Source organism: Phyllobates terribilis, unplaced genomic scaffold (assembly GCF_046119375.1).
Source record: "Phyllobates terribilis strain yellow unplaced genomic scaffold, ASM4611937v1 Scaffold_29__1_contigs__length_15306474, whole genome shotgun sequence".
NCBI classification, from domain to species: domain Eukaryota; kingdom Metazoa; phylum Chordata; class Amphibia; order Anura; family Dendrobatidae; genus Phyllobates; species Phyllobates terribilis.
Genome location: NW_027362789.1, coordinates 2,486,797 through 2,510,290, shown reverse-complemented (window position 1 = coordinate 2,510,290; position 23,494 = coordinate 2,486,797). Strand labels below are relative to the sequence as shown.

Sequence of the window (23,494 nt, the reverse complement as noted above, 5' to 3'; positions counted from 1 at the left end):
AATGACCCCAAACACACCTCCAGGCTGTGTAAGGGCTAGCTGACCAAGAAGGAGAGTGATGGGGTGCTACGCCAGATAACCTGGCCTCCACAGTCACCAGACCTGAACCCAATCGAGATGGTTTGGGGTGAGCTGGACCGCAGAGTGAAGGCAAAAGGGCCAACAAGTGCTAAGCATCTCTGGGAACCCCTTCAAGATTGTTGGAAGACCATTTCCGGTGACTACTTCTTGAAGCTCATCAACAGAATGCCAAGAGTGTGCAAAGCAGTCATCAAAGCAAAAGGTGGCTACTTTGAAGAACCTAGAATATAAGACATATTTTCAGCTGTTTCACACTTTTTTGTTAAGTATATATTTCCACATGTGTTAATTCATAGTTTTGATGCCTTCAGTGTGAATGTACAATTTTCATAGTTATGAAAATACAGAAAAATCTTTAAATGAGAAGGTGTGTCCAAACTTTTGGTCTGTACTGTATATCGCATAAATAGCTAGATGCTCGGCCGGAGCTCCTACATCTGCTTGTTCACATATGTCATCAAGGTTGTTGCACACAAGTACTGCTGCTTTCTGTGTGAGTGGGATAGTTGTGCAAGAGAATATGGCTACAATAAAAGGGACTGGCCTCTCCAACATTCACTTCAGCAAGGGAGTAAACTGTCCTGCATCCAGAAGTTGAGGATCCTCCTAGGCAATGGTGGTAACAAAATCTTATCAAGTTGGGCCTAATGAAGAACTTAGTAAAGGCTATGGATAAAAATGTAAAAGCATTCATGCATCTGATTGATAACTTTCCAAGGTTAAGTGAAGCAAATATAAAAGAAGGAGTCTTTATTGGACTTCAGATTCGTAAGCTTCTTCAAGATGAGCAGTTTCTTCATTTGTTCCAGGGCAAGGAAAAGTCTGCATGGTTTACATTTGCATTTGTGGTAACTAACTCTTTGGGAAACTCAAGAGCACATACAGTAACTATGAAGAGTTGGTGTTATTTCTACTCAAAACATGTAAGGATCTTGGCTGTAACATGTCCTTAATGATTAATTTCTTATATTCTAGACTTTTCTTCTTCCAAACTGTGGAGTAGTGAGAGACGAGGATGGTGAGAAATGTAACCAAGATATTGCAACTATGTAGAAAAGATATCAAGGAAGATGAAATCCATCAATGCTTGCAGATTAATGTTGTATAATTTTAAGAGATGATCCGATACAGGAGTACAAGAAACAAGCAAAAAAACAGTTGTCACTGAATGAGGACTAATTTTGTAGTGCAATTTCTGCAACTGTTTAAATTCGCAATAGGGTTTAGACAGGTTTTAGTTATTTGAATTGTTTCTAAGTTTTCTCTAAATAAATATCAGAAAATTGGCATAACAAAATATTCTGCATCTGTATATTTACAGAAATAATAGTGTTTCAAAGTACTGGAACTTTTATCATTAAATTATATGTAGCAGTAAAATGAAAAACTCATTGTCCAATTTGAATTCAGGAGGTCAAATTCATTAAGAAATGGCTCAGTTCATAATGGAACCTGACAACTTTTACAAATATGTAAAACAGTGTTACATGATCTGAAAGGTTCATGAGCTAGATTCTTCAGCGGCTCAGTCAAGACGTGCAGCCTCTGTACAGGTCCCAGTACCTTCCTCTCCTCTTCTGCACCAATCAGAAAAGTGTGGGGCTTGAGGAGAGATCACTTCTCTCACTGATCAGGAAGGACACTGTCTCATTGTTCTCGGTCACAGGAAGCTACCTTCAGTCTATAGGACGCACTCACTTATTAGCACGATTTTTTCTTGCTAAAAGTGTGTCTTTTCAAGTAAAACATTTTCCACATTAAGGATATAAAAAAGGCTTCTCCCCTCTGTGACTTCTCTGATGTCTAACAAGAGCTGATTTCTGGTTAAAACATTTCCCACATTCTGAACATGAAAAAGGCTTATCCCCTGTGTGAGTTCTCTGATGTGTAACAAGATCTGATTTCTGGTTAAAACATTTCCCACATTCTGAACAGGAAAAAGGCTTATCTCCTGTGTGAGTTCTCTGGTGCTTAACAAGATTTGATTTCTCTGTAAAACATTTCCCACATTCTGAACATGAAAAAGGGTTTTCCCCTGTGTGAGTTCTTTGATGTGTAACAAGATCTAATTCCTGGTTAAAACATTTCCCACATTCTGAACATGAAAAAGGCTTCTTCCCTGTGTGAGCTCTTTGGTGACTAAGAAGACTTGATTTCTTGTTAAAACATTTCATACACTTGAAACATGAAAATATATTCTTTGCTGTGTGAATTTTTTGATGTTTAAGAAAAAACTTTTTGAGGGGAAAACTATTTCCATATTCTGACCGTGCAAATGGCTTCTTAGCTTTAGGAGCAGTTATTTTTTTAATGCTTAGTTTGTGACTTTGATTTTCCTTAGTAGTCAGTAATGAATCAGAAGACAGGACGTGTTTCAAAGGATCAAATGACACATCTTTGCTGTAAAGGGATGATGGTATATTTGGAGTAATAGCATTCCCTTCAATTGTATCCTGTGAGATCTCCAGCTCATCTGTTTTGAAAATTGAAGAGGTCAGCTGTCCCTCTGATCTCCTAGTACAGTCATCTGCTAAGTAAAAAAAATATATTTGAATAAAAAATTCTTGAAATTCATATTTTTGAACATTTCTACTTAAACTGTTGGTACAAATGGCAAGTTATGTAAAAATATTGATTTATTCACCAAGACAATGACAGTTCACAGTCTAATATAAAACCTCATATCATGAACCAGTAGAGTTTGGTGTTCAACTGTTTGTTCATTCTGCCTCCCAAATATGAAATATGTGAAAATTATACCAATAAAAATTTCTACTCATATCATAAAAAGCAAGCCTCCGCTCAGGTCCATAATCTGTCAACGGAAAAACAGAGGTTTCGACATCATTAGTGGCTCAAAAACGCTTGAAAAGCAACATGGCTTCCATAAACCAATCCAGCAAAATCCGCTCTTCCAAAATCAAATATGCTCCCTACTTAACTCAAATGGAAAGCACCACACCCTACTAAAACTCACGCATAATGCCGGAAGCAAACTGATGCAGCCTTGTTCTTCGCTGGTTAAGTCTTCTGTGTTCAGCTCCCGTGTTGTGTATTTTCTTCTTAGTATCTTCTTGTGATCCCAGCACGTTTACTGACTACTATTGTGTCTTCTGATTTTGTATTAACTCTGCCCTCCTGGTTCTGATCCGGCAACCTGACTATTCTTCTTGTCATGTCACACCACAGAACAGCAGGCAACACTAAGTCCAATCCTAAGTGTCTTTGTGTAAGTACAGATCCATGTAGAGGGGTTAAAGGGTGTAGGGCAAAACTTTGACTGTAAACAATAACACATGTAATGAAAAGATCAAAAAAAAAGAGAGAGAGAGTAACTAGTGGTGAAACCTCTCTGGGATAATTAGAGTATGCTTCTTGGTAGCTCCTGGCAATTTAACCTATAGTAAGGGCCAATATTTTCTGGCAAATGAGTCTCAAGAAAAAATATACATTTGATGAGAACTTTTTATAATAGTGCAGAGCTGAGGTGTCAGGAGGAGGAAGCAACGCTGATGAATAGCATCCAGGTTGATGCCCAGAAAACTTTGAAGTTGGATGGGCTTGGGTCTTGATTTTTCTTCGTTTACTATCCAACCCAACCTTGTTATGATGGATAGAACTTGTTTGGCTGCTACAGTACAGGCTTTTTGTGAGTCCCCGACTATTAAAAAATCGTCTAGGTATGGCATTATTAATGTCTTTTTTCCATACATAGGATGTCATTTCTGCCAATACCTTGGCAAAAATTCTGGGCGCTAGTGACACCCCAAATGGCAGGCACTGATATTGCAGATGCAAGAGGTCGCCTTGGAATTCTACGGCCACCCTGAGATATTGTTGGTGGTCTGGGTGGATTGGGATGTGATAGTATGTATCCTTTAAGTTTATCACTGCCAGGAAACAGAAGGGGTACAAAAGCTTTACTGTCGATCTCAAAGTCTCCATCTTGAATTTTTATACATACGTTCAAGGCTTTTAGATTTATCATTGTACTGTAGGAACCATCAGGCTTTTTTTTTATTAGAAATAGATTGCTGTAAAATCCTCTTCCTTTTTCTAGCTCTGGCACACTGACTAACATGAGTTTGTCTGGTAACTTTATGATTTCGGCTTCTAATGCGATCTGTTTTGCCTTGCCTACCCGGGTCTCTATCATCCAAAGTGGGGGAATGGAAGAAAATATTATTTTTAAGCCTCTGGAAAGGGTATCCGCTACCCATTGAGTAGCGGGCAGCGAGGCCCACTGAAGAAAAAACTGCTTTAATCTTTCCCCCATTGGTAAACTGGCATCATTGGTGTTTGGGCCCCCCTTTGAAGGTGGTATCCTTATTAAACAGGAATGCCTTGGACTGACTCCTGTCTCTTCTCCAGGCTCGACCCCCTCTTCCACTATCCTGTCTCTGGCTTCTTCCTCTTCCCCCCTAGTAGTTGACCCTTGAAAGTTTTTTTTATATTTTTGAGAGGGAAGGGGAAAATTTTGCTTTTTATCGGCCGCCTTCTCTAATATGTCGTCCAGGACAGTCCCAAATAAATAGTCACCTTGGCAGGGAATGGCACAATTTCATTTTGGATTGGAAATTGGCTGACCAATTCTTAAGCCAAAGGGCTCTCCGTGCCGAGTTTGAGAGACCACAGGCCCGGGACGCAAACCTCACCCTGTCTACTGAGGCGTCAGTCAAGAAGTAAGCTGCTTTCTGGATAGTGGGGAGTGCTTCCAGGAGTTGTTCCCTAGGACATTTATTACTTATCTGGGACTCCAGTTCTTGTAGCCACTTTACTAGAGACCTGGCAGTACATGTGGCTGCGATGCTGGGCTTAAAGGAACCTGCTGCTGCATCCCATGTGCCTCTCAGGAAAGTGTCAGCCTTTTTATCTAAAGGATCTTTTAAAGAACCTAGATTCTCAAAAGGAAGGGCTACCTCCTTAGAAACTCTGGCAATAGCCACGTCAATCTTTGGGGATCTTTCCCAAACACTAGTCAACTAATCTTCAAAAGGATACTTCCGTTTAAGTGTGTTTGGGACTGACACCTTTTTAACTGTTTTTTCCACTCTTTTTTTTATCAAGGAAAGTAAGTTTTTGTGGACTGGGAACACCTGATGTTTGTGCTCCTCCAGGTTACTGAACATGGAATCCTGCACAGATCTATGCTCTCTCGGGGTCTCTACCCCCATAGTAGACCTAATGATTTTTAGTAGTTTTGTAATTTCTTCCACCGGGAAGCAAGGCTGGCCATATTCCCCATCAGTTGAAGATGGTTCTGAACTATCAGAGTCAACTAATTCCCCTGAGCTAATGTCTGAGTGTGTATGCTGTATGCCTGAGGAGGTGGACGGACCCAGAGTATGTCGTATTTCCTTTTTTACAGTGTTTTTAACTTCGCCTTGATTAAGGTTTTTATCTCCTGAAAAAGAGACAGGGATTCCTCCATTACTGTTTTCTCTATACCAGCCTGGCAAAGCTTTTTAGTGTATGACTAAAGCTTCCTTGCATAAGGCATATTCTTTATTTTTTGTCTTGGTCACTGTTTTCCTGGGTCTATCCTAAAATAGATAATGACGTGTGTGTGTGTGTGTGTGTGTGTGTGTGTGTGTGTGTGTGTGTGTGTGTGTGTGTGTGTGTGTGTGTGTGTGTGTGTCATCATATCCAGCATCACTATGCCCCCGTAAGTGACCCCGCACCGCGCATGCGCCGTTCTGCAAACCGGCGCTATCTTTCTTATGCGCTTCTGATTCTCTGCGGTCCTCTCAGCACCAACCTCTGAATCCAGAGGTGGCCCGTGGAAGTCCAGCGCTCCGGTTGGAGCGATTTCTCCAAGAAAAGTGCCCCCACCTCTTGGAACAGCCCTCCGGCCGCCAGGTTTACCGGGTCAGAACGGCACCAGGAGAAATCTCCCCAGGTATACTGTTCCACCGTAGGCATCCTCTTCCAGGAACAGGAAACCACACTGGGGAGGAAGAGAGGTGCCGCCCCTTTTATTTTAGTAGGTTTCCTGTGCCTGGCGGCGGATACTCTCTCTGTACGGTGCTGTCATGATGAAGGGTAAAACTAGTGACTGACTACTGACCAGATACTGATAGTGGGCCGTGGCCTAAGTGAGTATTTATTCATTAGTCACGGGGTAGTCGGTGGGGTGGATGGTACCATATTGTGTGTATAAGGGGCAATACTGTGGGAAAACTCCCCTAAAATAAAATCTTAAACTTTTCTTTTTAAATATATGCATTGAAAACTGGACTAACAACACACATATATGCATATTTAAAACTAGCAAAGTTACAAGCTGAATGGCTTGTTGTGGTGTATATAAACAGATGTAAACAATGATGCTGCTGAATAATTGATACAGTCACTACCTTACCCTATCCTGCCTAAACACGGAGGTTGGCACCCTAAGGAACGACAATGGCGCCCCACTCACCTGTGGCTCTCCCTCAGAAGCCGTAGTTAACCCTGATATATATCAAAAAAGTACACTGATGCATTAAATAGAACCAGATATGTCTCAAGGTATATATAAAGGAAAAGGTATGATAGTCATCAGAGAATGGGTTCAATAATCGGTCTCAACGCGTTTCCCCAACACGTTCATCAGGAGGCTTCATACAGCGATGATAATTCATGATGTTCAGTATAGTGTGCCTAATAGCCAGGTGTCCATGTATAAATATCCCACTTCATCCAAAACCTCTCCCCAGAATAGGAGACCCATTCCCATTCCTAGAGGTGAATTGTCATAAGACATATAGAATGGAGTCGGTCTACAATATTGTACTGCACCTGCGCTAATTCTCATGAGCTAGAGGTCAGATAATGTTCATCCCCTAGTGTGCATGTCCGGAAGTGACGCGCTTTACACTGAAACGCCAGGTAAACTGATTGCTGCCGCGCCACTCGTAGTAATGTGTTCCACGCCTAAGAGCATAATGGCCTATATGTGTCCGGACCATCATCCTTGTCAGTAAAGTAACATACGATTAGAGGGTTTGTCTGTGCGTTACATCAGGTCATCTGATCACAGGAGCATAATGGGGGCATTACACTGTGGGGGCATCATACATACTTGCATAAGGGGCATAATGGGGGCATCATACATACTTGCATAAGGGGCATAATGGGGGCATTACACTGTGTGGGGGCATCATACATACTGCATAAGGGGCATAATGGGGGCATTACACTGTGTGGGGGCATCATACATACTGCATAAGGGGCATAATGGGGGCATTACACTGTGTGGGGGGCATCATACATCCAGTATAAGGGGCATAATAGGGGCATTACACTGCGAGGGGGCATCATACATACTGCATAAGGGGCATAATGGGGGCATTACACTTTGTGGGGGCATCATACATACTTGCATAAGGGGCATAATGGGGGCATTACACTGTGTGGGGGGCATCATACATACTGCATAAGGGGCATAATGGGGGCATTACACTGTGTGGGGGGCATCATACATCCTGCATAAGGGGCATAATGGGGGCATTACACTGTGTGGGGGGCATCATACATCCTGCATAAGGGGGGCATTACACTGTGTGGGGGGCATCATACATCCTGCATAAGGGGCATAATGGGGGCATTACACTGTGTGGGGGGCATCATACATCCTGAATAAGGGGCATAATGGGGGCATTACACTGTGGGGCATCATACATCCTGCATAAGGGGTATAATGGGGGCATTACACTGTGTGTGGGCATCATACACACTGCATAAGGGGCATAATGGGGGGCATTACACTGTGTGGGGGGGCATCATACATCCTGCATAAGGAGCATAATGGGGGCATTACACTGTGGGGGGCATCATACATCCCGCATAAGAGGCATTACACTGTGTGGGGCATCATACATACTGCAAAAGGGGCATAATGGGGGCATTACACTGTGTGGGGGCATCATACATCCTGCATAAGGGGCATAATGGGGGCATTACACTGTGTGGGGGCATCATACATACTGCATAAGGGGCATAATGGGGGCATTACACTGTGGGGTCAGTAAAGGGGTCCTGTACTATGAGAACAATACGTTTCCTCCCTTCCTGTCTCCATAGTTGGGTCGTATGTATCTATTACAGGAAACAGAACAAAAACCTTATGATTCTTATAAAGGGGCAACACAAGACCCCAAAGGAGTCTCCGTGCTGAAGGGGTTAATGCCCCCTGCGCCCAGTAATGGGGTCTCCACATACCTCCACCTGCAGAGTCGCCACCACATATATGGCTGCTCTGTGCGCACAGGAGCTGTGATGAGGTCACAGGAGGGGAGGAGTCAGGGGTCACATGATCAGGGGCCTCAGTGGATGCAGGACTCTGCTGTGCTGGTTGTCATGGTGCTGGATGAGCTGAAGTTTATGTGTGGGGTCAGGAGGGGTTTACAGTGTGGATGTAGCAGAGCCGCGTGTGTACGAGGTGTACGGAGCGGAGCCGCGTATGTACGAGGTGTACGGAGCAGAGCCGCGTGTACGAGATGTACGGAGCGGAGCCGCGTGTGTACGAGGTGTACGGAGCAGAGCCGCGTGTGTACGAGGTGTACGGAGCAGAGCCGCGTGTGTACGAGGTGTACGGAGCAGAGCCGCGTGTGTACGAGGTGTACGGAGCAGAGCCGCGTGTGTACGAGGTGTACGGAGCAGAGCCGCGTGTGTACGAGGTGTACGGAGCAGAGCCGCGTGTATACGAGGTGTACGGAGCAGAGCCGCGTGTGTACGAGGTGTACGGAGCAGAGCCGCGTGTGTACGAGGTGTACGGAGCAGAGCCGCGTGTGTACGAGGTGTACGGAGCGGAGCCGCGCGTGTACGGAGCGGAGCCGCGCGTGTACGAGGTGTACGGAGCGGAGCCGCGCGTGTACGAGGTGTACGGAGCGGAGCCGCGCGTGTACGAGGCGTACGGAGCGGAGCCGCGCGTGTACGAGGCGTACGGAGCGGAGCCGCGCGTGTACGAGGCGTACGGAGCGGAGCCGCGTGTGTACGAGGTGTACGGAGCAGAGCCGCGTGTACGAGATGTACGGAGCGGAGCCGCGTGTGTACGAGGTGTACGGAGCAGAGCCGCGTGTGTACGAGGTGTACGGAGCAGAGCCGCGTGTGTACGAGGTGTACGGAGCAGAGCCGCGTGTGTACGAGGTGTACGGAGCAGAGCCGCGTGTGTACGAGGTGTACGGAGCAGAGCCGCGTGTGTACGAGGTGTACGGAGCAGAGCCGCGTGTGTACGAGGTGTACGGAGCAGAGCCGCGTGTGTACGAGGTGTACGGAGCAGAGCCGCGTGTGTACGAGGTGTACGGAGCAGAGCCGCGTGTGTACGAGGTGTACGGAGCAGAGCCGCGTGTGTACGAGGTGTACGGAGCAGAGCCGCGTGTGTACGAGGTGTACGGAGCGGAGCCGCGTGTGTACGAGGCGTACGGAGCGGAGCCGCGTGTACGAGGCGTACGGAGCGGAGCCGCGCGTGTACGAGGCGTACGGAGCGGAGCCGCGCGTGTACGAGGCGTACGGAGCGGAGCCGCGCGTGTACGAGGCGTACGGAGCGGAGCCGCGCGTGTACGAGGCGTACGGAGCGGAGCCGCGCGTGTACGAGGCGTACGGAGCGGAGCCGCGCGTGTACGAGGCGTACGGAGCGGAGCCGCGCGTGTACGAGGCTTATGGAGTAGAGCCGAGCTGTGTGTACAAGGTTTAAGGAGCGGAGCCGGGTGTGTGCGAGGCGTGCGGAGCCGCGTGTGTACAAGGCTTACGGAGCGGAGCCGTGCGTGTACGAGGTGTACGGAGCGGAGCTGTGTGTACGAGGTGTACGGAGCGGAGCCGCCTGTGTACGAGGTGTATGGAGCGGAGCCGGGTGTGTACGAGGCGTACGGAACAGAGCCACGCGTGTACTTGGGGTACGGAGCGGAGCCGCGCGTGTACGAGGCGTACGGAGCGGAGCCACGCGTGTACGAGGCGTACGGAGCGGAGCCACGCGTGTACGAGGCGTACGGAGCGGAGCCACGCGTGTACGAGGCGTACGGAGCGGAGCCACGCGTGTACGAGGCGTACGGAGCGGAGCCGTGCGTGTACGAGGTGTACGGAACCGAGCTGTGTGTACGAGGTTTACGGAGCAGAGCCGTGCGTGTACGAGAGGTGTGGAGCCGGGTGTGTACGAGGCGTACAGAGCGGAGCCGCGTGTTTACAAGGCGTACGGAGCGGAGCTGTGTGTACGAGGTGTACGGAGCGGAGCCGTGCGTGTACGAGGTGTACGGAGCGGAGCTGTGTGTACGAGGTGTACGGAGCGGAGCTGTGTGTACGAGGTGTATGGAGCGGAGCCGTGTGTGTACGAGGCGTACGGAGCGGGCCGCGTGTACAAGGTGTACGGAGCGGAGCAGTGTGTGTATGAGGTATACGGAGAGGAGATGTGTGTGTATGAGGTGTACGTAGCGGAGCCGCGTGTGTACGAGGTGTACGTAGCGGAACCGCGTGTACGTAGCGGAGCCGCGTGTGTACGAGGCGTACGGGGCGGAGCCGCGTGTGTACGAGGCGTACGGAGCGGAGCCGCGTGTGTACGAGGCGTACGGAGCGGAGCCGCGCGTGTACGAGGTGTACGGAGAGGAGATGTGGTGTACGGAGAGGAGATGTGTGTGTATGAGGTATACGGAGCGGAGCTGTGTGTGTATGAGGTATACGGAGAGGAGATGTGTGTATGAGGTGTACGGAGCAGAGCCGTGTTAGTACGAGGTGTACGGAGAGGAGCCGTGTGTGTACGAGGTGTACGGAGCGGAGCCGTGTTAGTACTAGGTGTAAGGAGCGGAGCTGTGTGTGTACGATGTATACGGAGTGGAGCCGCGCGGGTACGAGGTCTACCGAGCGGATACGTGTGTGTACGAGGTGTACGGAGCCGTGTGTGTAAAGAACCATGTATGTACGGAGCCATGTGTGTACGAGGTGTACAGAGCGGAGCCGTGTGTGTACGGAGTGGAGCTGTATGTATGCAAGGTGTACGGAGCGGAGCCGTGTGTCCCGGATTTCTCCTTTAGTTATTATTATTTTCTTATTTTTTTATGGAAATTACAGTAAAATGTCCCCAATCCCTTTTTCTCCTTTCTCCCAATCCATAATGCTGGGGTAAGATTATCTCTACAGAGACCCCTGTACAGGAGTATTAGGGCTCCAGCGACATCACATCTATTATACAGAGAATAGCGCTATCTCCACAGCTCTGTACACAAGGACATAGAGATCAGACAAAGTCCTCATATTCAGGCAGCTTCTATTTTACTCCAACCCTCTTTATAAGAACAAGATCATTATACCGAGCAGAGAAGCTCCAGGGACAAAGACCCCGTCTGGTCCTAATATTAGGGTGAACACTTTGGTATGTTCACTAGTTGCCTGCTCCTGGCCTAATGGATATGATCAAGTGCATGCAAGAAAGAATAACATCAGACACACACAGTCGGATGTAAGCCCTCCTTGATCAGCTATGGCACAGCTCCAAGTGTCCTTTATTCAACTCCAACATAGATTTATATAAACTCTGTATATGGGCTCGGTTAGCCCCAGAATGTGAGTAACCAGATGTATTGATTGGTTAGTCCACGGGGAGTGGTCCTTAAGGTCATCAAGGGGCGTGATCCATGAGGTCATCAGGGGGCATGGTCAATGAGCCCATCGGGGGCGTAGTCCATTAGGTCATCAGGGTGGGTTGGTCCAGAGGTCATCAAGGGGCGTGATCCATGAGGTCATCAGGGGGTGTGGTCAATGAAGTCATCAGGGGGCGTAGTTCATGAGGTCATCATGGTGGGTTGGTCCATGAGGTCATCAGGGAGCATGATCCATGCGATGTGTCGCTCTGTGGTTGGTTAGTCCTTCTATAGAATGCTGCTTCCTCCCAGAACAGAGCATGGTGTGATGAAACAGGAGATGGCAGCCATCTTTTGATCTAAACAAGCTTATGTAAGGTGAAATAATACACTTTGTGGGTCTTTTCTCTCAATCTCCTGTGTCTTGAGGTTAATTAAGTATTTGAGTCTATTGCTCTCCTCAACAGTCCCCCCTAAATACTTTATTAATCTTATGTCCCCACTGTGGTTCCCTCACCCATCAGTGTTAAGTGTCACTATGACATCAGAGGCTTCATGGCAATATGGATGCTATGGACATCAGAGAATGTGTGACCAATTATGAGTATTTCAGTATGTATATAGGAGCTCGCTACCCGCGTCCTTGGGACTTTCCTACCTGCTTCACCTCAGTTCCCTACCTGGATACCCACAATTTTATCACAACACTAATGAACCTTCTTGTCTCTGGTCCATATTATACCACCAGGGATTCTTTGGTAATATTTCCCTTTATAGATGAACCTAATCACCTTGATAATAGCATAATGGTTTGTGCATCGCTGGTCAACATTTCATGCCATACCAGAAGTATATCCAAAGGAAATTAACACAACAAACACAAACTCGCATACACCTACTATGACTGCCTACTTGGGGACTGTAAAAGACTGAAGGGGGCCTAGCTTTTCTATATCTGCAGAATAACTAACCTCTTGAGCTAGTAAAGTGGGCACTGATGTTTCTACTCCTTTCTCGATCATCTTCCTTACACAAGGAAGAACACAACAAACAATAATAGCTGCAATAATTAAGATGACAAGGATAACAACACCTATCTGAGCTAGCCAGCTCTGCCATCCATTCATCCACGAAAAGTATTGGTCCCAAGGATCTTCTCCACCTGAATTCCTTTTTAATTCTTTTTGTAGAGAATTCAGCTTTTTTATGGCTACTGTAACCTTCCCGGTGGGACCTGTATTATCTGGAATATAGGTACAACATGCAGATTTCACCATTTTGCAAAAATCTCCTTTTTCTGCTAATATGTAAAAGGCCATTCTGTTTTGAAACGCCAATATCGATGTAGGGCCTAGTTGGTCTGCTAAACCTTGAAGAGCTTCTCTAGTGTAATTGACAAATCTCTATTGATTATAATAGATGTAATTGATCCAGTCTACATTTTTATTTATGGTCGCTAGGGGTAAGATACAGTAAATGATTTGAAACCTGCTTTGACTTGATCTCTGGCTTTAAATTCATCCGGTACCGCCCTTGGAACACCTATGGCATCAATATAAATGTGGGGGTCGAAACTGCCTTTTGGTTCTGAAATGGTTTCCCTTTTTGTTCTGTGGAGATCTTCTGAAGTTAGGGCTTCCCTACCTTCTGCTGCTATGTAGAAGGGCATTATGGCTTTGGCTAGTGTACATTCTCCTATCCATTCTCCTTCTAAATAAGTTCTGATCTTCATGTCTCCACATATCCAGAAAACATCAGAAATAGACTGGATTTGGTTGATCAGGTCTCCTCTGGTTGCATTACTATATCTTCTGCAATATCCCTTTGTGAAATTACCCAAAAATGTGCTCCCTTTGGTACTGGTATAATAGGTGTATTTTCCCGGGTATATGGTAATGCCAGGTTAGGTGTTTCTGTGACTATGGTGTACTTCTTTTTCCAGTTTTCGCAATTCATTCCGTCAAGGGATTTGTTAGTGAACAGACTCAGAAAACATTTTTCCACATCTGGCGGTAAGTCTAGAGGGACAGATCCCAAGTGGGGTATCGCTCCCTCACAGACAAAGCAATTGGATATATTATATTGATTGGCTGTATATTTCATCCACTTCAACCATAAGTTGGTCTCAGTGTACCCCGTTTCAACGGCAAGAACATCTTCAAATGTGGGTTTTGCAACGGCTATCATTTTGTTAAATTTTTGAATATGGAACATTATGGAGTTTGAGTGTGTATTTGTAGCGTCGGCGTCCCTGCCTCCTGCTAGGCAGGGACGCCGTTCCCCTCACCTCTCCGCTCCGTGCCCGGCGGCTTCCTCCCGCTCTGCTGGCAGCGCGCGCTGCTTCCCGGCTTCTGTGCTTAGGGCGCGCGCGCCCGCTCCCCTCTCTTAAAGGGGCTGCACGCGCCGTTCTAAGGAGTCCCTGGCCAATGGCCGGAGGACCTCACCATATATAAGGCACCTCCTCCAAAATGGAGGTGCCCGAGCAATGTTGTTGCAAAGCCTTTCAACTCTGCTTCAGCCCTCAGGTCCCGTTACCAGATACCTGCCAGATTCCTGCTCGATACCTGCCTGATACTTGTCTATCGACTTGCATTCCTGCAGTCCGACAGTCTGCCTACCAGCTCTGCCAGTCTGTCTATGGATCAGTCTGCCCGCTCACCTGGGAGCGCTCACCTGCTACCTGCCTGCTAGCCTACCTGGAGGCTCTGCCGTCACGTGCCGTGACCACCTGCCTGTCCAGAGACTCTTGCCCGCTCACCTGGGAGCGCTCACCTGCTACTTGCCTGCTAGCCTACCTGGAGGCTCTGCCGTCACGTGCTGTGACCATCTGCCTGTCCAGAGACTCTTGCCCGCTCACCTGGGAGCGCTCACCTGCTACCTGCCTGCTAGCCTACCTGGAGGCTCTGCCGTCACGTGCCGTGACCACCTGCCTGTCCAGAGACTCTTACCCGCTCACCTGGGAGCGCTCATCTGCTACCTGCCTGCTAGCCTACCTGGAGGCTTAGCCGTCTCTTGCTGTGACCACCGGCCTGTCCCGAGACTCTCCCCCGCTCACCTGGGAGCGTCCACCTGCTGCCTGCCTGCTAGCCTACCTGGAGGCTCTGCCGTCACTTGCCGTGACCACCCGCCTGTCAAGAGACTGTCCCCATCACTTACCGTGACCTCCTGCCCTTCTACCAGAGACTGTCCCCGTCACTTGCCGTGACCTCCTGCCCTTCTACCCAGAGACTGTCCCCGTCACTTGCCGTGACCTCCTGCTCTTCTACCCAGAGACTGTCCCCGTCACTAGCCGTGACTACCTGCCCGCCTTCCCTGGGAGCCACCCGCTTCCTTACAATGACTGCCCCCTTGTATAGTTGCTCAGAGGTTCCACCTCCCAGACCCGTTACAGTATTATTATCTTTCGTTGACATTTCTTTTACGTCCCCTAATTTGAACATACCCAGCTGGGCACAACTGGCACACACACCATATACAGTACAGACCAAAAGTTTGGACACACCTTCTCATTTAAAGATTTTTCTGTATTTTAATGACTATGAAAATTGTACATTTACGCTGAAGGCATCAAAACTATGAATTAACACATGTGGAATTATATACTTAACAAAAAAGTGTGAAACCACTGAAAATATGTCTTATATTCTAGGTTCTTCAAAGTAGCCACCTTTTGCTTTGATGACTGCTTTGCACACTTTTGGCATTCTCTTGATGAGCTTCAAGAGGTAGTCACCGGAAATGGTCTTCCAACAATCTTGAAGGAGTTCCCAGAGATGCTTAGCACTTGTTGGCCCTTTTGCCTTCACTCTGCGGTCCAGCTCACCCCAAACCATCTCGATTGGGTTCAGGTCTGGTGACTGTGGAGGCCAAGGCATCTGGCTTAGCACTCCATCACTCTCCTCCTTGGTCAAATAGCCCTTACACAGCCTGGAGATGTGTTTGGGGTCATTGTCCTGTTGAAAAATAAATGATGGTCCAACTAAACGCAAACTGGATGGAATAGCATGCCGCTGCAAGATGCTGTGGTAGCCATGCTGGTTCTGTATGCCTTCAATTTTGAATAAATCCCCAACAGTGTAACCAGCAAAGCACCCCTACACCATCACACCTCCTCCTCCATGCTTCACTATGGGAACCAGGCATGTAGAGTCCATCTGTTCACCTTTTCTGCGTTGCACAAAGACACGGTGGTTGGAACCAAAGATCTCAAATTTGGACTCATCAGACCAAAGCACAGATTTCCTCTGGTCTAATGTCCATTCCTTGTGTTCTTTAGCCCAAACAAGTCTCTTCTGCTTGTTGCCTGTCCTTAGCAGTGGTTTCCTAGCAGCTGCTTTACCATGAAGGCCTGCTGCACAAAGTCTCCTCTTAACAGTTGTTGTAGAGATGCGTCTGCTGCTAGAATTCTGTGTGGCATTGACCTGGTCTCTAATCTGAGCTTCTGTTAACCTGCGATTTCTGAGGCTGGTGACTTGGATAAACTTATCCTCAGAAGCAGAGGTGACTCTTGGTCTTCCTTTCCTGGGGCGGTCCTCATGTGAGCCAGTTTCTTTGTAGCGCTTGATGGTTTTTGCAACTGCACTTGGGGACACTTTCAAAGTTTGCCCAATTTTTCGGACTGACAGACCTTCATTTCTTAAAGTAATGATGGCCACTCGTTTTTCTTTACTTAGAATTTGTATTATGGCAAGAAAAAAGCAGCTAACAGTCTATTCAGTAGGACTATCAGCTGTGTATCCACCTGACTTCTGTACAACACAACTGATGGTCCCAACCCCATTTATAAGGCAAGAAATCCCACTTATTAAACCTGACAGGGGACACCTGTGAAGTGAAAACCATTTCCGGTGACTACCTCTTGAAGTTCATCAAGAGAATGCCAAGAGGGTGCAAAGCAATCATCAAAGCAAAAGGTGGCTACTTTGAAGAACCTAGAATATAAGACATTTTCAGTTGTTTCACACTTTTTTGTTAAGTATATAATTCCACATGTGTTAATTCATAGTTTTGATGCCTTCAGTGTTAATGTACAATTTTCAAAGTCATGAAAATACAGAAAAATCTTTAAATGAGGTGTGTCCAAACTTTTGGTCTGTACTGTACATGTGTACCCAACAGATAGGTGCCCTTATCGCCAGGTTGATGGTTCTCCAGGTTGAGGATTAAAGGATTACATTGGCTGATGGTATCACAAGGCTTAAGAACTTTTGTATGAAAAAGTGTCATCCTAGTAAGTAGGAATTTATCCTGTGGATCTTGTTTATTTAAGGCTGTGTTTGGTCTATACCCCCAATCTTCACCAGTGTTCCACCCTACCGCCCTCCATGAACTACAAGTTTGTCCCCATCCATCTCCTGTAACACATATATATTGTTGCCCTGATCTCAGCTGTGCCGGTTGACTCATTGCGGAGGGTGAGGAAACCCATTGATTATCACACTGTACTACATCGCAATAATCAAATTTGAAAGAAGCAACGTGTGCTGTGGTGTTGTAGCAGAACGTGATCACCCCCCTTGCTTGGGTGATTGCGACCTGTTGTGCTCCTACATATGAGTATAGAATGGCACAACACACAAAGTAAAGGATATGCAACATTATGTAGAAGGTTCTGATGGAGGCATGAACTTCTTACAGTGGGAGGCATGTATCCACGTCGGTCTTCCTTCAAGTTTGACTGAAGTAGGAGTGGTCAGGAGCACTTGATAGGGACCCTCAAATCTCAACTCCAGGGATGTCCTTCTGGTGAACTTCTTTACCAGCACGTAGTCACCAGGTTGGAAAATGTGAGTACCTTCACTGAAATCTGGATCTGGAATCGATGACAAAACTCGTGCATGTGTTACTGACAATTCTTTAGTGAAGGGGAATGACATAATTTACAAGAGTATCACTTCCTAAGGCTAGCTGTTGTAGCGGAAGTGTTGCGAGGAGAGGTCGCTGCTTGAAGTAACTCGTGTGGACGTGCGGCTGAGTTGCCAGTGGAAGTGACAGTGGAAAGGGTCGGTGCTGGGGATGATCCAGGTGGGAGAATAGCTGGGCTCACGATGGGAGTGTTAGGTGAAAGGGTTGGTGGCCCACTGGACACCGTTGTGACAGGGAACACGGGTAAAGCCTGTTCACTTCCCAAAGGAGTATAGTACTGGCCAATAGTGATCATTACTGGGTAAAAAGGATCTGGTCTTGTGGTGTGTAGCATTGGCCTAGTATGTTCAGCACCAAAAGTCGTGTTTATATTCCTGGATTGTGCCTCACTCGATTTAGCCAGATCTACTATACATCAGTTACATGATGATATGGCTCAGTTTGTATAATCTGGGGCAACATTCCAAGATGGCCGCCGCCACATAACTCAAAACTCTGTCCTTCTTTTTCCTTTCCTCTTCTACCCAATTTTCTCTATACAAACTTTCAGAGACTCTTTCCCATGCCCTAGCAGTAGATTATCTTCTAGAGTACCTTTTCTTTCTTTTAATACACTCTTCCACTCCAGGGGTTGTAACCCCCCCCCCCCTTCAGGCATTCCACACAACTTCATAAGCTTTTTACATTGTTTTACATGACTTTTCCCTTCACGAGTTGCTACTAATGCACACGGGTCCAACTTGCCATCTGAATTTGGCTTAGTACCAATACGACAAAACTGCATTAATTTCTCCATCTTCTCTATATAGACCAAGATAAACACAAAACAAACAATAAGACGGGGGAGAATGACTCAAACCTAAGATTCTAAAGGAAAACTGAGTCTGCAGCACACACTTTCTGTCTCCGTCCAGCCTGTCTGATTTCCATATAAAAAAATAAAACACCTCGTATTAATCCAATTACCCGGCCCGAGGCCAGTCACTCACACTAGGCTATGTGCCGAAACTCAATTTACTAATCCAATTACCAGGCCCCTTACCGAGTCACTCACTCTAGGCTACGTGCCAAAACTCAATTTACTAGGCTCCGGGCCGAGTCACTCACTCCAGGCTAAGTACCCCTACTTTCTCCACCAGAACTGAAGATCATATCACAGGCGACAAACGTGAACTGTACGACAGCCAATATCCTTTACTTCTCCAGACACCACTCAAAGACTCACTTGCTCCCTTTAAATACCAGTCAATCTCCCCTCAACACGACACATAACAGGCAGCAGGCAACTGAGCACGTGACGGTTCTTCCGCAGTTAAATGGCCAGCAGCGGAGAGACCCTTCTGCCGTGTTACAGATACCTCGAAAACCGGACACAGTCAGGCAATCTGCACAGGATACCCAGAGGAACATGGGAAACTACTACAGATTATAAAAATCAGCAGACTTACCGTGTTTGGTTATGGAGGTGATCAGTCTCCTGGCTCGGAGTATTCAGTGCGTCCTGCCGTTCCACTCGCCGGTCCTAAAGGTATAGGGCTTTCCCTCTGCTGGCCCCACGTTGGGCACCAAAAATGTTAGGGTGAACACTTTGGTATATTCACTAGTTGCCTGCTCCTGGCCTAATGGATATGATCAAGTGCATGCAAGAAAGAATAACATCAGACACACACACAGTCGGATGTAAGCCCTCCTTGATCAGCTATGGCACAGCTCCAAGTGTCCTTTATTCAACTCCAACATAGATTTATATAAACTCTGTATATGGGCTCGGTTAGCCCCAGAATGTGAGTAACTAGATGTATTGATTGGTTAGTCCAGGGGACGTGGTCTATGAGGTCATCAGGAGGCGTGATCCATTAGGTCATCAGGGGGTGTGGTCAATGAGGTAATCAGGGGGCGTAGTCCATAAGGTTATCAGGGTGGGTTGGTCTATGTGGTCATCAGGGGGCGTGATCCATGCGATGTGTCGCTCTGTGGTTGGTTAGTCCTATAGAATGCAGCTTCCTCCCAGAACAGAGCATGATGTGATGAAACAGGAGATGGCAGCCATCTTTAGATCTAAACAAGCTTATGTAAGGTGAAATAATACACTTTGTGGGTCTTTTCTCTCAATCTCCTATGTCTTGAGGTTAATTAAGTATTTGAGCCTATGGCTCTCCTCAACACTAACACGCTGGGGGCCCGAATTCTCTCATTTGTGGCCCTAGCGTTTCTTGTAGAATAAATCTCTTTCTCATCCAGTCCTGTAGTAATGACTTTGTTATCAGGTTTTGTAGGAGGGTTCGTCTGACTCCATCTTATGTTATCAATATCTGTGCGAGAAACAAGAAATGTCCGAGCGCAGCTTTACCAAGTGTCCAGTGTCAGTTCTTCTACAGTCTGATAAAGAGCCGCGGTGTCTCCGACCGAACCTAGGGAGTATACAGCTGTATACAGCGTACACACATGGCTCTGCACACACACGCAGCTCCGCTCCATACACCTCGTATATATACGGCTCCACTCCATACACACGGCTCCGCTCTGTACACATCGTACACACATGGCTCCGTACATACATGGCTCTGTACACACACGGCTCTGTACACACACGGCTCCATACACCTCGTACACACTCCTCTCTGCTCCGTACACTTCGTACACATGCGGCTCCGCTCCCTACACACGCGGCTCTGCTCCGTACACCTCGTACACACGCGGCTCTGCTCCGTACACCTCGTACACACGTGTCGCCACACCGTACACCTCGTACACACAAGACTCCGCTCCGTAAATCCTCGTACACACACTTGTTCCGCTCCCTACACCTCGTACACACACGTCTCTGCTCCGTACACCTCGTACACACGCGGCTCCGCTCCGTACACCTCGTACACACGCGGCTCTGCTCCGTACACCTCCTACACACGCGGCTCCGCTCCGTACGCCTGGTACACACACAGCTCCGCTCCGTACACCTCGTACACACGCGGCTCCGCTCCGTACACCTCGTACACACGCGGCTCCGCTCCGTACACCTCGTACACACACGGCTCCGCTCCGTAAATCCTCGTACACACACTTGTTCCGCTCCATACACCTAGTACACACACGGCTCTGCTCCGTACACCTCGTACACACGCGGCTCCGCTCCGTACACCTCATACACACGCGGCTCCGCTCCGTACACCTCGTACACACACGGCTCCGCTCCGTACACCTAGTACACACACGGCTCTGCTCCGTACACCTCGTACGCACGCGGCTCTGCTCTGTACACCTCGTACGCACGCGGCTCCGCTCCGTACACCTCGTACGCACACGGCTCCGCTCCGTACACCTAGTACACACACGGCTCTGCTCCGTACACCTCGTACACACAAGGCTCCGATCCGTACACCTCGTACACACGCGTCTCCGCTCCATACACCTCGTACACACGCGGCTCCGCTCCGTACACCTAGTACACACGCGGCTCCGCTCCGTACACCTTGTACACACGCGGCTCTGCTCCGTACACCTCGTACACACACAGCTCTGCTCCGTACACCTCGTACACAGGCGGCTCCGCTCCGTACACCTCGTACACGCAGCTCCGTACACCTCGTACACGCGGCTCTGCTCCGTACACCTCGTACACACACACGGCTCTGCTCCGTACATCTCGTATACACGCGGCTCTGCTCCGTACACCTCGTACACGCGCGGCTCTGCTCCGAACACCTCGTACACACGCGGCTCCGCTCCGTACACCTCGTACACACGCGGGTCTGCTCCGTACACCTCGTACACACGCAGCTCTGCTACATCCACACTGTAAACCCTTCCTGTCCCCACACATAAACTTCAGCTCATCCAGCACCATGACAACCCGCACAGCAGAGTCCTGCATCCACTGAGGCCCCTGATCATGTGACCCCTGACTCCTCCCCTCCTGTGACCTCATCACAGCTCCTGTGCGCACAGAGCAGCCATATATGTGGTGGCGGCTCTGCAGGTGGAGGTATGTGGAGACCCCCATTACTGAGCGCAGGGGGCATTAACCCCTTCAGCACGGAGACTCTTTTGGGGTCTTGTGTTGCCCCTTTATAAGAATCATAAGGTTTTTGTTCTGTTTCCTGTAATAGGTACATACGACCCAACTATGGAGACAGGAAGGGAGGAAACGTATTGTTCTCATAGTACAGGGCCCCTTTACTGCCCCACAGTGTAATGCCCCCATTATGCCCCTTATGCAGGATGTATGATGCCCCCACACAGTGTAATGCCCCCATTATGCCCCTTATGCAGTATGTATGATGCCCCCAAACAGTGTAATCCCCCATTATGCCCCTTATGCAGGATGTATGATGCCCGCACACGGTGTAATGCCCCATTATACCCCTTATGCAGTACGTATGATGCCCCCACACAGTGCAATGCTCCTATTATGCCCCTTATGCAGTATGTATAATGCGCCCACAGTACCGCCTGAGGTTTTACAGTTGGAATAATCCCTCGGGAAAATGGTTTTCCCTTTGGCTGCTCCCCTACATGTAGACCCTCGAGCATGTATACATGCATGTAGGGGAGCAGGCCTTACTAGATATCGAGGCTTTGTACAGTAATATACCGCATGAGGATGATATCAGAGGAGTAAGACATTTCTTGAAATCGAGATCAGTAGAGTATAGCAGACATAATGACTTCATGGAGGATCTTCTAAAATTCACTCACTCGTACTCATAACTTCTTTCTTTTTGACAGGAAGTACTTCCACCAGCTCAGGGGTACTGCGATGGGGATCCCCTGTGCCCCCTCATATGCTAATCTATTCCTGGGCTGGTGGGAGGAATCCACAATATTCAGGGATGATCATAAGTGGTGGCATCCACATATTGGGGTATGGTATAGATATATAGACAACACTTTTATCAACTGGTCAGGGACGAGTGAACAATTTTTTGAATTTGTCAGGGAACTCAACATCAATAGAGTGGGCCTGAGTTTAGTTATAACCAGTTGCCTTTCCTGGATGTACCAATCAAGAAAGAACGGGATGGGACCCTAGGGACATTCATATACTATAAACATTCAAGCATTAATAAACTATTGGAGTGGGATAGCCACCACCCCATCCCCCTAAAAAAGGAATACCCAAAGGCCAATTTTTACGGTTGAGAAGGAACTGTTCAAGTGTCACAGATTTTAATATACAGGCAATAGACATGAACACCAGATTCAGCGAAGAAGGTACCTACAGTACATTTTGTATTCCACACAATCAATTGCTGAAAATCGGGAAAGACAGACACTCCTCCATACCTAACCAAGAGACCAAGAAAAGATGGGATAACACGAGTATTAGGAATTTATGACAATCAGAGTGACTGTATCTTTAATATCTTCAGAAAACATTGGGGTATGCTTGGGGCTGACCCAGATCTGAGGGTGTTCTGGGATCGTCTCCCACAATAACTTTTAGAAAGTGTCGGTCAATTAGGGACTGTTTAGTGCATAGAGTCTATAAAAAAACGGCTTCCTAGGGGACTTGGCTAGATAGAAGAGTCTGTGGTTTCTTTAGATGTGGAGAAAGTTGTACATGTAATTGGATGAGACCATGTAAATCTTTCTCAAGTTCCTCCACGGACTTTTATTTATGGCTACATGCACCTGCCCCCTAGACTATATAGGCAAGACCAAGAGATAGTCTAGGAAGAGAGTGGGGGAGCATTTGGGCAATATATACCATGACTGTGACACCCCATTAGTGAGACACATGAACAGTGTACATTGAGGTGAAACCTGAGACTTTATGTCTCCTTATTCTGAGACATTATTCACCCTGACCAGGCGGGCTTTATGCCCAAAAGAGAAGCAAGGGACAACACCACCAAGGCCTTGAATCTTATTTATAGGGCCAAATTGGATGGCACCCCTTTGATGCTCTTATCCACAGATGCCGAAAGGGTCTTTGACCGGGTCAACTGGGTGTTCATGTAGGAGGTGTTGAAATCTATCAGGTTGCAGATCTCCCTTCA

The 23,494-nt window shown here is 47.6% G+C and overlaps 1 protein-coding gene and 1 long non-coding RNA gene across 2 annotated transcripts; both read right to left on the bottom strand.

Annotated features, from left to right (window-relative positions):
- Positions 1–424: 424 nt before the first annotated feature.
- LOC141178677 (uncharacterized) lies at positions 425–10,981 on the bottom strand. The gene is made up of 3 exons (XM_073660565.1): positions 10,963–10,981; positions 8,284–8,412; positions 425–2,608 (listed from the first exon to the last, which is right to left on the bottom strand). Exons 1-3 carry the CDS (start codon positions 10,979–10,981, stop codon positions 1,839–1,841), a joined length of 918 nt encoding a protein of 305 aa, XP_073516666.1. The 3' UTR covers positions 425–1,838.
- A 696-nt stretch (positions 10,982–11,677) lies between these two features.
- Positions 11,678–20,552, bottom strand: LOC141178576 (uncharacterized). The gene is made up of 3 exons (XR_012254840.1): positions 18,944–20,552; positions 17,266–17,442; positions 11,678–12,873 (listed from the first exon to the last, which is right to left on the bottom strand). It is a non-coding gene; the product is annotated as an uncharacterized lncRNA (long non-coding RNA).
- Positions 20,553–23,494: the final 2,942 nt, after the last annotated feature.

Excerpts from the sequence above, each read along its gene's own strand:
- LOC141178677 (XM_073660565.1), bottom strand. Across the intron at positions 2,609-8,283 it reads TGGCGACTCTGCAGGTGGAG|ATGACTGTACTAGGAGATCA; the intron begins GTATGTGGAGAC and ends TTTACTTAGCAG.